The sequence below is a fragment of the Pholcus phalangioides genome, unplaced genomic scaffold (genome assembly GCF_987345545.1).
Source record: "Pholcus phalangioides strain wild (caught in Gottingen) unplaced genomic scaffold, Ppha-v1.0 ptg000004l_1, whole genome shotgun sequence".
Classification (NCBI taxonomy): domain Eukaryota; kingdom Metazoa; phylum Arthropoda; class Arachnida; order Araneae; family Pholcidae; genus Pholcus; species Pholcus phalangioides.
Genome location: NW_028301597.1, coordinates 24,941,042 through 24,958,251, shown reverse-complemented (window position 1 = coordinate 24,958,251; position 17,210 = coordinate 24,941,042). Strand labels below are relative to the sequence as shown.

General features: G+C 35.5%; 2 protein-coding genes across 2 annotated transcripts; one reads left to right on the top strand and one right to left on the bottom strand.

The window, feature by feature from the left end:
• Window positions 1–1,445: 1,445 nt before the first annotated feature.
• LOC149086970 (bublin coiled-coil protein) lies at window positions 1,446–10,030 on the bottom strand. Its single transcript, XM_089231180.1, has 2 exons — window positions 9,804–10,030; window positions 1,446–2,842 (listed from the first exon to the last, which is right to left on the bottom strand). Exons 1-2 carry the CDS (start codon window positions 9,904–9,906, stop codon window positions 2,694–2,696), a joined length of 252 nt encoding a protein of 83 aa, XP_089087306.1. The 5' UTR covers window positions 9,907–10,030; the 3' UTR covers window positions 1,446–2,693.
• A 227-nt stretch (window positions 10,031–10,257) lies between these two features.
• LOC149086969 (E3 ubiquitin-protein ligase RNF14-like) lies at window positions 10,258–12,736 on the top strand. Its single transcript, XM_089231178.1, has one exon. It carries the CDS (start codon window positions 10,371–10,373, stop codon window positions 11,856–11,858), a length of 1,488 nt encoding a protein of 495 aa, XP_089087304.1. The 5' UTR covers window positions 10,258–10,370; the 3' UTR covers window positions 11,859–12,736.
• The last annotated feature ends 4,474 nt before the right edge of the window (window positions 12,737–17,210 follow it).

Below are 17,210 nucleotides of genomic sequence, written 5' to 3'. Positions count from 1 at the left end.
ATATGAATTTTTGGGAACCTCTCATATTTAGTTTTCTCCGAGGCAGAGGTGCACGCAGAAGGGGCATATGGACTGTGCCTAAAATATAAAAAGCAGCCAATTTCGGAGCCCTGGGCACGTGCCCCGTATGCCCATGCGAGTACCAGGCCACTCAAGATACACGATTTCAGACTGCAACACATATTCAGACTCAACGTTTCCCCACCCCAGGGTGGGGGCGGATAGGACTCCAGTTCAGGGTTGAAAATCTCATTGTTTTTCAACACTAATAAGTTAACTGCAGAGTCTCAGCCAAATATACACTTAACCACAAATCTTCACCTGTAGCGGGGCAATAACCGAGTTCACAAGCCCGTCCTAGTTAAGTTAATCAGTACTAGTTTAAGACGGACGTTTGTTAATTAGTACTAGTTTAAGACAGATATTAAAATTTAAACTTGGGTGCTAATCTGTCCTGGAGTCTCATTCAGGCATTGAATCTGAGCATTTGAAATCATATGAATGTAAATCAACGTACAGTAAAACCTGTCAAGATGGATACCTATGCTTTTATTAAAATTTGTCCAACTTAGGTGTCCATAATAGAGTTATGTATTCTGAATGAGGATTATGGTTGGTTTCACTCTTCAAAACCATCCAATGTAGGAAGGTGTCCAGGATATAGAGGTGTCGAAACTGATAGGTTTTACTGTATGTGTTTTGTTTTTATTTGTCGTAATCATAGATTAATCGATTGTTCATTGAATCTAGCTATTGATCAGCTTTATTCAATTTCCAAGCATTTTCATTTGATTAATGATGGCTAGATTGTTATTTGAGTGCAAGCTGTTTGTCAAATACACACTTCTTTCACTTGCAAAACACAAGTATCAATGGATTTTCATCCTAATCAAGGGGGAAACCCAAAACTAATTTAACTCAAAAACTTCTCATTCTATTCTTCAATGGTACTGCATGCAAAAAACTCAGAAATTATACTTCCATAAAATGAATTATCGTAATCTGGGGCTACTTTGTACTTATGCTGAAAAAAGATTCAATGTCACGTAGCAGCTATTCCAATAAATATTCCCAAGCAGTTTTGATTCTGCCCGACAGGAGACATTATCGGTTAACTCATGTAGGAAAATTTGACTTACATAAAAATGACATGTCATTTTCATGACTAAAAATAAAACTTTCTTGACAAAAATTCCAGCTGAAACTGAGTAGCACAAATATGTTTAGCAAACGGTACCCAAAATAGCAGGTGTATCAGTAACCCAAATACATAAGTTGACAGATAATGTGTCTTGTCAGGTAGAATCGAAACTGTTTGGAAATATTCATTAGAATAGCCACTAGGTAACATTCGTTAACCATTTTTTACATTGTGTAACCTTTTTTTCAGCATTGGTTCAAATAGCCCCCCCTGTAAGTTTACAGCAATTTAAGAGCTGATAACATGAATTTTTTGTGTGTGATATCACCAATTTTATTGCCTATGTACATATATTATGCACACATATGAACATATTCACATAATCCAGGCTATACAAAAATTCTTAGATCATCAAGAATCAGATGCATAAAAATAAAATAAAAAAACTGGCTTAATTCTTAATTTTCTTAACTTATAGCGCCTTCCTACACTTTTATAATAGGTAATCTCCATAAGAAATATAACCACTTTAATAAAGATATTTCAGTAAACTGCAACAGCTTTCTTGCATCACGTCTTGAAGCAGGTAAAAAAAAAAAGTATGAGTAACCATAACTTTTCAGGATAAAAACAAGAACACTTTTCCAGTGTTTTTACAGAATAATTCAAGATAACCAAACAGTAAATCTTTCATGCTACTGTTATGATCATCGTTTGACATGCAGCTGGAGCAAAATTATGAAATTTCCTTCTAAATACCACAAGTAACAAAATCACTTTGTTTCAAAAAATTCAATCAGTGAAATATAATACACGAGGTCAGTACACATACTTTATACACTTCTCACGATCGACATTCGTTTGTGATGAGACAATAAAATGAACTTCAAGCATCATGACTCTGATACAAACATGCATCAATGCTATGTTTCATTCATGACTTACGAAGACCAAAAACGCGACAAAAGATTTCTGAAAATAACAAACACTACTATATATATAAATAAATATATATATATAATATTTAAACATTTTCTATAGAGTTTAGTTTTTAATCAAAATAAAATTTTATCGTTTCTTCCTGACTACTTGTTCCTATACACTTAACGGAACCACCACTGTTAATCTCTTTGTTCGTTAAGTACTTTTACAAAAACAAATCTCTTGAATAAAGATATTCATATTTTTTAAATTTCCACTTCATATTTTGCGCACAGTGCTTGTCAACGATATATATTAAACCACCTTATATCAAAAAATATATATTCTTTTCAGTAAATTGAAATATCTTTTCATCATTCACATTTTTTCAAGTAATCTAATGCAAAAAACTTGAATTTTAGCATACAAAAGAAAATTTCCAACAGATCACTAAATTGTGTTTCAAATATACTTGCATGAGGAATACAATACAATTTTTTCTTTTGATCTAGCGTAACGAAACTATATAATAAAGGAGAAATTTTTTCGCTTTGGAAACTTATACATACAAGGTTAAATTTGAATTTACAGTTTCATAACAACATCACCTATGGAAAATGACCAGAGATATTCAAGCAGCTGAATTCTGCAGCTCCCTCCTGATCTCCCGATTGGATTCAAGGAGATTTCTCAACTCCTTATTCAGAACTTGGTTTCGTTCTTCAAGATCATCAAGGTAGCTGCTGATTTCTTCTAATGCATTGTACAATTGAGAATAATCTATATTTTAAAAGAAATTATACACATTAACAATGTTCACATTTTTAGTAGAATTAAATACCAAATATAATCATAAACGGGTTTCCACATACCCCATTATCTGAACTCTCTTATCAAGATTGTCAAATTAGCTTCCAACAGAAATTTTTGTTATTCTTCCAATTTCTTTGTTACTTATCCCCCCCCCCCCCGCCCTATAAATGTATACCAAAAATTTTTTCCAGCCTTTCCACTTCTTGCCAACTCAGATGCTGGTGAGCTTCAGAAAATATCCTATTGCATCCTCCAAATCTATCATTTATCACCCCAAAAAGTCTTTCATTTTTCTCATGCAAGCTTTTCTCACGTTTTCAGTCTTGCCCATATTCTTGTCTTTCCAATTTGCTCCAAATGAAAGATGTAATAACTTTCGTTCAGAACAAAGGTATTTCAGTCAGTGAATTTTTGCAACAATGCTAGTGAGATAACAATATTTACAGGCGAAAATCAGTTATAGCACAATGTTATGTCAAGCAGAGATAATAAAGAGCTTTATATTACCTCTATGATAAGTTTTGTATATGTACAATGGATCAGTCAAAAGTTAAGCATAGCTAAAGCTCACCAACTGGAATGTTGGCAACAAGTGAAAGAGTCACAAAAATGTGAGGGCTCTATAACTGATAAATACCATCTCTTTAATATTTTTTTTATAAGCCTGATTATTGTACATTGAGGATCAAAATTGAAGTTTTTTTCTCGCTGCCCAGCCTAAAGTGGTTGGCTGTCTGATGACCTACGAATTGCCTTCGTGAAAAGATTGTGTCATACATTTGTGTAGTGAAATTTTTTTGTGTGAAAAGAAATAGGGGCTGCAGATTTATTGGTGATAAAAATATACTCCAACTAAAAATTAAATTTTTACAAAACTATCAAAACAGCTATAAATAATCACAAAAGAAAATTTAATTTTGATAAAATTTGACAGTTCGTCGTTTTCCTCAAAGCAAAATTTTCCCATTTTTTCGAATAGTAAATCATATCGCAAAGTGAACAAACAATTCACAACAAAATGTGAATTTAGAGTGATATAGATATAATAATGGAATTTCATTCATTCTGACATGATTTACCAAAGTTTTGATCACACAGATGTGACTTTTTGATATACAATGTGCAGATGACATCTCTGATCATTTGATCACCACTGTCAACTTCTGCACATGAGGGCTAATCAGACCGGGACCTAGAGTTGATTCCAAATGGCTTTTCTTTTCATGAGGCTCACAGAATGGTTTAATGCATAACTGCTCTGTATGGGGACTTCTTTGGGACAGCAATATGATTCGTGGTTGTCTTGGCATCTTTTTCATTGTACCTCTGTGTCAGAAGAAATTTTGACAAGGGATGAACAGGCATCAATATCTAAGGCATCTTAGATGAAGCATCCAATGTAGCATCGAACGATCTATGTAAAAATAAAACTTTTTTGAAGCTCTGTGAACGAGATAATTTTTATGAGCCTTTAAAATATGTACATAGTTATGTTATGTAGCTTATAAAAAATACAACCACAAATGATTATTATCAATACTGTTTTCGTGAAGCTAGGATTTTGTCAATAGTGACTAATACAGTAAAACCACTCTTAACAGACACCCTTCAGATGCGGTCAACCCTCTTTTACAGCCAAATAATAATTTCCCCTTGTATAATAAATGTATGCACTTTTAAACCCCTGAATTAACAGTCACCCCTCTTTTACAGGCAAATTTTTTTTCTCTCGTCTGTGTCCGCAAAAGAGAGGTTTTACTGTATTTCGGTTCTTAGCTTGAAAACTCCAAGTGAAACGTTGGTATGTCAGAAAGTGACTGCAACTACACATAGCAAAATTTAGAAAAATAGCCACCAATACCAATTTGTTAGTTGCTGTGGGAATTTGGCACATGGGACATGGCCTAATATAGGCTTACTGTATATTTAAAAAAATAATAACACAGCTGTGTTGTTTTCATAATGAAGAAATATATATCAAACAGCAAACACATAACAAAAATAAAGTTTCAAATTATTGAACAAAAAATTATTGAGTTGTGCCACTTCAAATGTGACATAAAAGTGTGAAGGCCCAACTACATAATATCTATACAAACAAAAACTACTCATGACTGTATTGCGGCAGCCTCATGCTATACAAAATACCAGAGGTGTGATGCAAGTCTAATTTACCGACAACATTCAGCACATTTCAAGGACAACGCATAAGATGTAGACCAATGGTTCTTAACCTATGGGACCCAAACTTGGGTCGCAGGAATTTCCAGATGGGTCTTAAAACTCTTCTAACAGCAGGGATTCTTGGGATCACAACCCAAATTTTAATCGCAGGGGTTTCTGAAATGGGTTGTATGAATCTACTTACAGACATGGATTTTTGAGCAATGGGACTCGATTCCCAGAGCCTTCTGAGATGGGTCATACAAATCCACTTACAACTGAGGACTCTCGAGCTATTGATCATGACTCAAACATGATTTGCAGGAGTTTCTGAAATGGGTCGTAAAATTTATTTGCAGATGGATTCTTGATTATGGAGCACTACCCAAACTCGATTCACAAGCATCCTAAATGAGTTTCACAAATTCACTTATAGTCCTGTTATAAATAGTTATTGCATCACTAGTTTCCTTAATTTCGGAAAACAGTCCCACGGGTCACAAAGCTGATCTCGTAGTTGATTTAGGGTCGCAACTGAAAAAGGTTAAGAACTGCTGATGTCGACGCACCTTTGGTATAGTAATCATAAAACACATGCACTACATTGGCATTGAATTTGTGGTCAATGAAACAGTGCACTCAAATTAAAAATTGAGATGAAGTATTCTGATTTTGAAATACAGGGTGTCAGGTCTAGATGCGTTCAAATCAAATGGTTTATAGCGAGAGAACCACCCATGATAAGGTGTAAATTTTGTCTGCATGGAAAGTCAACCCCCTCAAGTTTATATAGTCGAATCCCATTATAACAAACTCCAACTGGCCGAAGAAATTGCTTTGTTATAACAAAATTTCATTATAAAGGAATTCCACCTTATCTGGGGGATTAGAAAAGTGTTTGTTAAAAAGAGGTTTTTTTTACTATAACAGTATTCAACTGTATACAACCCAAAAGCAGAATATGCCAAAATCGGTGACATACATCGTGAAACATTCAGTGCTACTGCAGAACAATCTGGAAGAATTTAGAGAAAAATGTAGAAAACTCTTATTATGAGAATTTTTACTGCAGAAAATTTCCAGTCAGCCAAGGGGTCATCGCAAAACATTCTGCTTTGGAGATTTACAGGTTGATGTGAACAGTTCCATGTGAACACCATTAGTGGCCCTGCAAATTTCCAAACCGTGCTTGATCTTTTGCCAAGTGTTTAATAAAATTTGAGGTTTATTAACACTTTTACATACAGGCTTTTGGCAACAAATTTGAATGATCTGTATTTGAGGTATTGGCAATAAATTAAAAAAAAGTTCTCTTGTTCAAATATTGAAAACAAAAGGGGAAAAACTTTGCCTAATAATACTCAAAAAATCTTCAACGAATAAGGCAAATACCAGAATCAAAGAATTTTTTAATATTTCTTGGTATTAGGAATTTTTTTAGTATTTGCCTTATTCGTTGACAATTTTTTAAGTCAACTTTTTTTCCCTTGCTAATTTCAAATCGTTACATATTTTCCGGTATTGTAGGATATTTCTCGCCAAGGGCTAGTCATTTTAGTCATATTTGTTGATTCAATTGACAGTTTGGTAATATTTTTGGCAGGAATCAGTGATATCTCATACAAAAGGCTTCAATTACCCATTTTCAGTCGGTCAAATTCAGTTACTCTAATCATAATGAAAAAACAGCTTTTTCCACAACATTTGATTGCATCTGAAAACATTTTTTGTCAAAAAAATCTTGAAAATGACAATCTTGGTTACGATGAAAAAATTCACAGAACCTTTGATGTAGTTTGAAACCAAGTTTGAATGTATGTATGTGTTTTCTGGTCTCATATCATGTTGAGGGAGGGTTGGAGAAAACTTGTCAGCATCCTTTGGGACACTTCATAACTGAGCCTGGTTACATTTTAGTTTATCCTATTCCTAGTTTACCCCCATAATACAAAATGCAACCAATTTTAGAGCCCTGGGCCTGTTTGCCTATGCCAGTAACAGGCCCTTGATTGGATACTTTGTACTGTTCAGTAAACTACATGATGCTCCAAGATTCAGCTTTATCAATGGATCAACATGAATTAGCTGGAAACAGCTAATCCCCCCCTTTTTTTTTGGTGATTTCCTTTCTAGTATGTTGGCCCTTTTCTTCCATGTGTATTTTTTCCCTGTTTGCTATTATTACATTATTTCTTTAGGCTGGGTTGTCATTACCTTTTTGTTACTGTTGGTTATCATCTGAAGGTGACGTCACTTCCTAGAGATAGCTAGTAACAATAGGCTTTTGTACAGTGGTTGCTCATTTATGTCAGATCATTAGCATTTTAAGGCTTTTCTTGTTTAAACATTTTATTCTGAGCAACTCATTGTTTTCCCTTGTTGTATCTTCGTACCCTATTTAGTCAAAGAATGTTGTTTTGGTATTTTCTTGTTCATTTTTTTTTCTTTGGAAAGCAAAAGGTCTGAAAGTGTGGCTCTGTTTTACTCTCAATGACTTCTCATCATGCTTTCGGGCGCTTCTCTTGCCAAAGAAAAATTGCCAGGATATCATCAAAAGGGATTATACTACAACTATTGTCAGCTCCCAAGCATTATGCCCCACTTAGAGATGTAAAATTTTCGAGAATAATCTTTAGGAGAATATTCTCTGGAAGGACTACTATTGTAAATAACTTGAGAATATTCTTATTGAAAATAAGAAGAATTATTCTCAAGTTATTAATAGTTCTTCCAAAGAATATTCTCGAATATTCTTCAGTTATTTATAAGTTATTATAGTCAACCTCCAAGATTATTCTCAAGAATATTTGTATAATAACATGTATTATAATAAATAATCTCCATCAATAACTTGAGAATAATTCTTATTATTTTCTATAAGAATATTCTCTTACACGACTTGCAAAGAAATATGAGTGATACAGAATTTAAGTGTATGAAGAAAACAACAGTTCTGTATCTTCTTAGAATGACGATTATTTTTTTAATAATCAAGTTTGGTTTAATTTTTTGTTTTGAAATTATTTCTGAAAATTTATCAAAACAAAAATATATATGTATATATCTATATATATAAAATTGATTTTCTGTGTGTGTGTGTGTGTATGTATCTATACAAATCTACAATTTTAAATCGATCGTCGCCAAATTTTGCATATATACCGAATGGGACCCGACTTGAATGATAGGCTACTTTAAACGTTCGTCAGAACAGGGCAAATGCCCCAAATGGGCAAAAAACTGTCAGCAACAATGGTTTCTCAGCCTAAACAATCACTTTCCAAACGTTTACTTTGGTTACCAGGGTTCCTTAGCAATGCGTTTCAGACGTGTATATGCCTTTACAATGGTTTGTCACTTCTTTAATCCTGTTAGTATATGTATAATAGTTTATGCCTTTATAATAGTTTGCCACTTTTTTCAATAGTCGTCAGAATCATCAGCATCATTTATTTCATGAAGTCGCCATATTGGTTAACTTAGACACGGTTTGCATGTCCCTCAAAGAAAGAGGGAGATATCACGTGATCCAAAAAGCCTCATTCAAGAAAACCCGGGCAGCGCCGGGTATTATAGCTAGTATATATATATATATGTATACAGACATGCCAACATTGGCTTAAAGCTCGTCAGTAATGACGATTGTTCAGATTTGCCGTGGGGGCACCCCCTAGGACAACATAATCATGGTACAATAAAAAATAATTACTTAAAAATTTAATTTTTTTTTAAATTTTAATTCAAAGTTCATTAAATACTAAATACAGCACCTCAATGGCACTGGAACCTAGAGGGCTTAGGCCACATGAGCCCACCCCCCTTCCCGAAATAATGTTCTGAGGTCACAGAGTTCCTCAATAATTCATGAATATTCAATACAATCTCAACCTGTATATGCTCTTGTTGGCCATATATATATACAGACATCTAGCAACCTCAGACCCCCATCTCAGTGTTCTTTTTATCAGAGCTCCTACGCCGAAACATTCTTTCCGACACAAGTACAGCAAGCCAGGTTCGGAGCTGCCATGCTGAAAAATTCAAAATACCACAGCGTGGGGTGGTTTCGACGGGAAAACTGGTTAATGTGTGTTTGGGCATCGCGTAGAGCCAATACTTTGTATAGTACAAAGCCTTCGCGCGAAGCGTTGACATCACTGAAATCGTCTATTTCATGTTAAAAAATAAAACATTGTGTAATGTGGAAAAAAAAAGTAAGTATTTCACATGTTATATACCCATGGCCCCCACATGGGGGGGGCTGACAGGGCACTAGCCCTGGGGCCCAGGACGGTTCTCATCATTTTTTGCTTTTTCATGCTCTAAATTAACTACAGAAGAGGCTCGCAAAAGATCCCAGCCTAGGGACCCTGCTACAGGATGTGGGGGGCTATGTATATACCTATTGTGTTCAAAACATTTTTTGACTTTCAACCAACCCTGTCCCAGATACCATACACTGATCAGTAAACTACATGAAGCCCTGACCATTACCTTCATCAATGGACCAACACGAATTAACTGAGTGTATAAGAAGCTAAGTTCATTGAAAGTACAGATTAGCAGTTAATTAAACTGAGATAGGTTGTATGATGCAATCCTCACCATATGCTTACAAAAAACACTTGAACAATAAAATTTAAAAATACACGTAAAATTTGAATAAAATCAAAATAAACATAAAAATTGCCCGTGAAATAAATAAGAAATATTTTATTCATTAAACAAGTTCACAATAAACACAAAGATGTAGGACCATCCTTACCCATGTCCTCCTCCTCATCATCTTCCATGTTTTCATCCTCGTGCTCCCTATTCTCAGTATCATTCTTGTTCTCAGGAGCAGTATTGCCGCCAGACTTCGCCATATTAAGGTAATTTAGCGGGAATAAAACCTTTTATTACCGATAAATTAAATTAATACAGTTTCGCCTTATCAAGGAAATGGCGTTGCACGAAAATAACAATTCCAGTTAAAAATAAACATTTGCCTTTGAAATGACTCAGCTTTCCTGGAAAATGTCTCGCAAGAAAATTTATGGAAACAGGGTATTAAAATATGCATTTTTAAACTAAAAATATATCATTTTTATTCAGTATTTCATGAAATTACTCATGATTATTAATAAAGTTTTTTTTTTTGTGAATGAAAAGCGAAATCAGGATATCCGCAGAAGCAGGGGAATAACCCAAAAAGCCGGATCCTGTATAATGAAGATTGAGTTTTTTCAGGAGTCACGTTGTTTTCTAGATAAGATTATGCTATTGTTTTTTTTCTTTTTTACTGTATCTTGAAGGAAGGAAGTTTATATGATTGAATATAATTGACATCATGAATAACGTGGACCTCCAGAACGAGGAAATTTTAGCCCTCCGCAGTATATATGATGGGAAACAACTGGTAATTGAAGACGAGACACCTCCTAGAGGCCGCTTCAATGCAAACGTGCAACTTCCTTCGACTTTTTATGTACACTTCGGTGAAAAGGTTCCGAAACACGCCGGCAATTGCAAGATCGAGTACCTTCCTCCAATAAACCTGTTTTTCGAGTTCCCCGACACGTATCCCTCGAGCACGTGCCCGGCTTTCCTACTGTCTTGTTCGTGGCTGAATCTCAAGCAACTCTCGGATTTGTGCAAGAAACTGGAATCCATATGGCAAGAAAATGCTGGTGAGGTTGTGTTGTTCCGTTGGATAGACTTTCTTGTCAATGAAGTTCTTCATTTCTTCAAAATAGACGATACCCTTGACATAACCAAATTAGTATCATTTAAATCTTCTCAATGTTGTGGCAATTGTAAGTCATCTGTGACTTCACGGGTCAGCTCGCGTGAGAAAGACAAGCTTCAAAAATGTCCCGCTGAAGCATCATCATCGCAGCAAGACAGGGTTCAAGTGCGGAGATTCGACATCAAGCCGAGCGTTCATGGTGGCGATGAAAGTTTAGACTGCAGGGCTGTTTTGGACCTAACAAATGGCACTTTGCTTACGTCGCTGTTACTCAAGTATGACAAGAACAAGAGGAATGAAGCATTTCTCAATGATTGGGTCATGTGTGATATATGTTTTTGTTCGAAAAAAGGCAGCGAATTCATGAGGTTTAACAAGTGCAATCACCTCTATTGTAAAGAGTGTCTGAAGGCATATTTTGAAGTCCAGATAAGGGACGGAAACGTACTTGCTCTGAATTGTCCTTCTGATAAATGCGAGTCTCAAGCGGAAGCGGAAGAAGTGAAACAGCTGGTGTCTGTTGAGCTTTTCCAGAAATATGACACACTGTTGTTGTCCAGGACTCTGGATGGCATGGATGATGTTGTTTATTGTCCTCGCAAGATGTGTCAGACTCCGCTTATCAGCGATCCTGATGGTAATATGGGTTGTTGTCCGACATGTAATTTTGTGTTTTGCTTGTTCTGCCGGATGGCATACCATGGTGTGGCGCCGTGTAATATAAAGTTCTCGGAAAAAAAAGATTTGTGCATCCAGTACCAGGAAGGCAGTGCTGAAGAAAAGATTAGGCTCGAAAGGAAATATGGCAAGAGAGAAATACAATTGATTGTCAACGACACTCTCTCCGAAGAATGGATGAACTCCAACGGCAAGAAATGTCCTCGTTGTCAAACTATGATCGAGAAAATTGACGGGTGTAACAAAATGACATGTTTCAAGTGCAATACTTTTTTCTGCTGGTTGTGCGGACAGCGGCTGAGTGAAGCAAACCCTTATTCACATTATAGTAACACTAGTGTGCCTTGTTATAACAAACTTTTCCCTGTGGAAGAGTTGTATTTTGAACCTGGAGAATTTTTAGAATTTTAATGAATTTAAAAATATTTATACACATAGTGTAATGAAATCTGTGATTTATGGAAAAAAGTATTGTTCTAGGGACATTTTCAGTTATGTTGTTTCGGAACATTGGTACAGAGTGGTCATAAAATAACTTTGCCAATATATGAGTCCTGAGTGACTGCAAAACTTGATGAATGCGAATCAAATTTGAGATATAAATGTTCCAGAGTATGCGTTGAGAATGAGGAGAGAAACAAAAACCTAGCTCTTACAGCAACTAAATTCAAACAACAATACTCACTTTTAAACATTGCTAAATGATCGGGCAGTAAAAAAACCCATAAATGATGCTGAAATGGTACCAGTAGCATGATAAATGCCAGCACTGGATGCAGGCAAATATATGCATGTGGAAACTGTTTTATCAAATGCAGAATATATTACTGCTACAAGAAGTTCTTCCACCGAGGGGGTTGGCGGGTGCACCTATGCCCTTGGTGAGATCTTTGTGTCAGCATTTATGGTGCGACGGGTATTATTCGAAGCCATTTAATGTTTTTCATTGTGCAGATCACTTAGAAATGAAGCATGTGTGTGTGTTTATTTGAATTTATAGAAATTGTGTCGCCATAGCTGTGATGCTTTTGTGTCATTCTCAAGCATATATTTTGAAACATCTGCATCACAAATTTCATTCATTCATCTATTTTTGCAGCTGCTAGGGGGCTTGTGTTGTTTGCAGTGTTATTTTATGACCACCAATAGTATGAATTTAAATAAATTATCAACATTCTGAAGTCATTCAGAAGTGGTCTTTCTTGAAATCGAATACTTTTCCCCGCCAATCTCAGTTTCAACATGCTTGGTTTTCCGTCCCATAAATATGCCTGGTATGACTACGAAATATTCATGTTTATGCTTTTTCTATTTCTGTGTAAGAGGATGCACTGTCTTAAAAACATTTTTTCCGCTTTTATAAGTCGTCATGGTGGTGACTAAACAATTTGTGTGTGGCGTCAAATTTTTTAATATGGCAATTACAAATTGACAAAATTTCTGGAACTTATGTCAGGTTTTCTGTTAAAATCTGGGGAGAGGAAGGAATTGTCAGTTGTGTGGGCATCCTGATGGACTCAGGACCTCTAAAACAGACGTGGCCCAGGCTCTGTTCCATTGGGGATGTCTGTTACAATGTTGGGCCATTCTGGGAAAGATTGAGGGCACCGGAGGAAGGTGACTTAGGTTTCATTCTCATAGGTTGTCAGCTAAGCTTTCTTTCCAACATTGAGCTTCTCTTCCATTAAGAGATCTATCTACAGATAAGTCTGTACTCTATTTTAAGGTGGGAAAAACCAGTTTTATATTCAGTGACCTAATTATGGGGGGGGGGGGCCATAGAAAACAGCTATTGGCTGTAGCTATAATATTGATGTCACAATTCATGCACAAATGGCAGATGATTCAGCCTAGAGTTCCCAATGGCAAGATGTATATAATAGTCGGGTCATTTTTAATATTCAGAAGTCACGTGACCGGCATTACTAAGAATAACCTAGTTTAAAAAAAAAAAAATCAAAAATGGCCTAAATATTTTTTTCCTTGAAAAATATATTGGTTCATTATTAGTCAAAATTTTTCATTCTTACATTTTCTATTGGGTATATTTTGATGGTATAAATGGTCTTTTTTCAAAAGTCTCATAAAAGTGACCCAAGAGAATATATATTTTTTCATATGAAGCAGCTTCGTTATTTAGTTATATAAAGAAGCCAAAATTTCTCATTCTTACCACATTTTGTAACGTTTGGCTATATTTTGATGCTCTATCTTTAGCAAATTCATGAATAAGGATTGCATCACACATCTAAATGTATTGGTGTATTATCTATTTTTTTCCCCCTTCACAAAGCAGCAGCAGTGACACCATCATGCTAGGGACAGGTGGTCTTATAATTCAATAAAGACACCCGCTGTCATCCCTAAACGACAAAGACCAATGTACTAGCAGTTAATTACATCACATTTTCTTTATAAGTAGCAGCATACCTGATACTGTATATCACCCAGTCCTAATATTCAATAGTTTTTTTTTATACTTTTCACTATTGAGCCCAGTTAATCAAGGTTCTACTGTATAGTAGTAACATTTATAAAAAATAATCAGCTATATACAGGGCGATTATAATAGGTAAAAGCTGCTGAAGAAAAATTTTGACAATAACAGGATGACATGACATGTGGCCAACCGCCAGTTCACCTGACACCCTTGCAACTTCTGGCTGTGGGGGTACCTCAAAATGCTATAAACAGTGGTCGGATTGCATACACATCATGACATACTCTGATCTGTTATTCAACAAGCATTTTTGTGCTGTCACCTGAGCCAGAACAGTGGACAACATACATTTCTTGAGCAAGTTGTAGTTATTTGTTCAATTACTTTTTTTTTTGTGATGTTTCCATGAATTATGAAGTCATGCGATTGTAATTAAGTTATTATTGTGCCCCGACTGGCTATCGTTTTTATTCTGCGAGCAAATTTCCCATGAGTTGGATGAGCAGTGTCGATTTTACATTTTCAGTGTTTTTCCCCTTTGCCATATAAAATTCCATTGCTTCAGGAATATTCATGTAAATTTTAGTCATTCTGACTATGGTTCTTTTTTCAGTGTTTTGAAATCAGAACTTTAGTTATAACTATCCTATATATGGTAAATCGCTAATTAATCTACATTATTTATGCTTCATTAAACACATATTCTCGTAATTTTTAGGTTTTGCAAAATAGCTTCCAAATTAAGCATACTGAAAGTGACTGGAGTGGCACATATTTGCTTTCAGAATACACTGGTTAGTGACTTGGCGTTCTTAAAACAATGTGTGGCCAGATGCAGTGGAAGATATTCTGTTCGACCAGCCGCCAACAATTGGCGATCATTACCAATGGTAAACCGGCTACACTTGCCCATGACAAACCTTGATAAGAGTGGCCCAAGTCAAAAGAGTCACCTTCCTAAACATTGGTTGAAGAACGTCAACATGCAAGTGTTCTAAAAGAAAATATTTGCCAAGGTACATTGGGACACGAGTGTCCCCCCTAACTTATAAAAACATGGCAATGTTTGTCCTAACCAACCTATTTCCTATCAAACATTGACTAGACACTAAATTTAACAAATTTGACGATGTTTTTGAACTGATGTATGACACACCCACTCTTTTCCACTAGGATTGTTTTGTTTATATGTCGCATTGTTCACTGTGACCCAAGCATGCCAAACCCCTGGTTCTAGGTCAAAGGTTCTCAACCTTTGAAGTATTAGATTGTTCGGAAAGTAATTTTGTTTTTTCCAACAGAGCACTTAATTGTATTTCTTCATACTTAAACCGCATAATCATGTATTTTAACAGCTGATATAACAAGGCTTACTTGTGAAAAAGTTTGATCCTATGCAGTTTTTAGTTGGTACCCTTTCAAATATGGAAAGTGAGAAGCATTTTTGGCATATTTTACTATAGAAAGGGTAAAAATGTTATTCAAGCAAGAAAAAAATTATCCGATATATACAGAGAAGATATATTGACAGAACGCCAGTGTCAAAACTGGTTTGTAAAATTTTGATGCAAACCGGCGAATAACAACTCGTGAGATTAAATTTATTGTATTCGACCGTTCACGATCATTTGAAACACCTAGGTTTAATCTCAAAGCTTGACATAACAAAGAATTTTGTGTCGAGTTTGTGATTTGCTTCTCAAATGTCAAGAAAATTATAAATTTTTAAAGGGCATTACTGGGGACGAGAAATGGGTTGTCTACAATGTTAAACGCAAGAGATCATGGAATAAACTAAAAGAATTTTTTTAGCTTCTACTGGACAACACAATGATAGATTCTGAAGTGTACTGTCATCAGCTGGACAAATTGAATGATTCACTTAAACAGAAAAGGTTAGTGTTCCACCAAGATAATGTGCGAGACCTCATAAAAGTTTGGTAACTCGTCAAAAGCTTTTACAGCTGGGATGGAATATATTGCCACTGGCACCTTCTGATTATTTGTTTTCTGGTCTCTACAAAAATTTTTAGACTAAAACCTTTACTTCAAATGAGGTCAAAAATCACCTGGATCAGTTTTTTTACGAGCGTGGAATCATGCTACTGCCAGGAAGATGGCAAAAGGTATTGGACCAGAATGGACAATATATTATTCACTATAAGAAAAGTCTTTTTCATTTTCATAAAAAAAAACGAAATTACTTTCCGAACAACCTAATAGAAGGGGTCAATTATACACGACTAATGGGAAGCAAATAGGAAAGAAAAAAAAAAAATTGAAATCGCCCATGGATTGGTGATTGAGGAACACCATTCTAGGTCATCTATATAATATCAATTTCCGTGTGTGCTTTATGTTCTCTATACAAATCTACAATATCAGATTGATCGTTGCTAAATTACACCAAATGTGGCAGAAAAACTGCCGGACAAACAATGGTTCCTGGACAACCACTTTCGGAATGTTTACATCGGTTATCGTGGTTCCAGACATTCATGCCTTTACAATGGTTTATCTCTTTCAATCCTCCCAGTAATTGATGAAAACCCGGACAGCGCTGGGGCATTATATATAGCTAGTAGTAAATGAAATGTTTTGCAGAATAGTCACAGCAATTCAACTAAATATTATCTTGATTATGCTTATAACAAACAAGGACATTACAAATTTTCACATGGTTAAATCTTTTCAGAAAAATTTCATTATACAAGTCCATGTCCAGACGTGCTAACTTTTGAAATCCAGAAATTCTCCCGAGTGGTTGGTACCCCGACACCCATAGACTCGATCAAAAAAAATATGCGGTCACAGAGACTTTCTTACGGCTGCTCAATGGAAATGACTACGGCTGTCCTTTATGGATGTTTTCCCTAACGACGATGGTAATTATTGACGCCACGACAACGTGAAAGCTCGCGTAAAATCTAATTTTCTGCCAAAATCCGGAGTCTCCCGCTTAAATCGGGAGAGTTGGCAGGTCTGCATGTCTAATGAATATTTTCCAACTTCATTATAAGTGGTTCCGATTGCACTAAAGTGAAGTTCCAGATCTGAAGTCCAACTGGCTATGTAATGACAAAAAGCAGGTCATGAAGTTTGTTATTAAAACAAGTAAGAGACCCTGCTCTAAACTTCATTAGATTTTTCACACTAACTTTTGTAAATTCCACTTCTAGATCAGTCTATATACCAATGTGTTTTTTTATATTAACTTGCTAGAAGACCCCCTATGTAATGACACTTAAAGATCTTACACAGGAATGATTCAGCCAAGAGAACCTGATGGCTTCTGAAACACATATTCAGAAAATAATTACACT

Excerpts from the sequence above, each read along its gene's own strand:
- LOC149086970 (XM_089231180.1), bottom strand. The coding sequence starts at position 9,906 with ATGGCGAAGTCTGGCGGCAATACTGCTCCTGAGAACAAGAATGATACT. Across the intron at positions 2,843-9,803 it reads TGATGAGGAGGAGGACATGG|ATTATTCTCAATTGTACAAT; the intron begins GTAAGGATGGTC and ends TTTAAAATATAG.
- LOC149086969 (XM_089231178.1), top strand. The coding sequence starts at position 10,371 with ATGAATAACGTGGACCTCCAGAACGAGGAAATTTTAGCCCTCCGCAGT.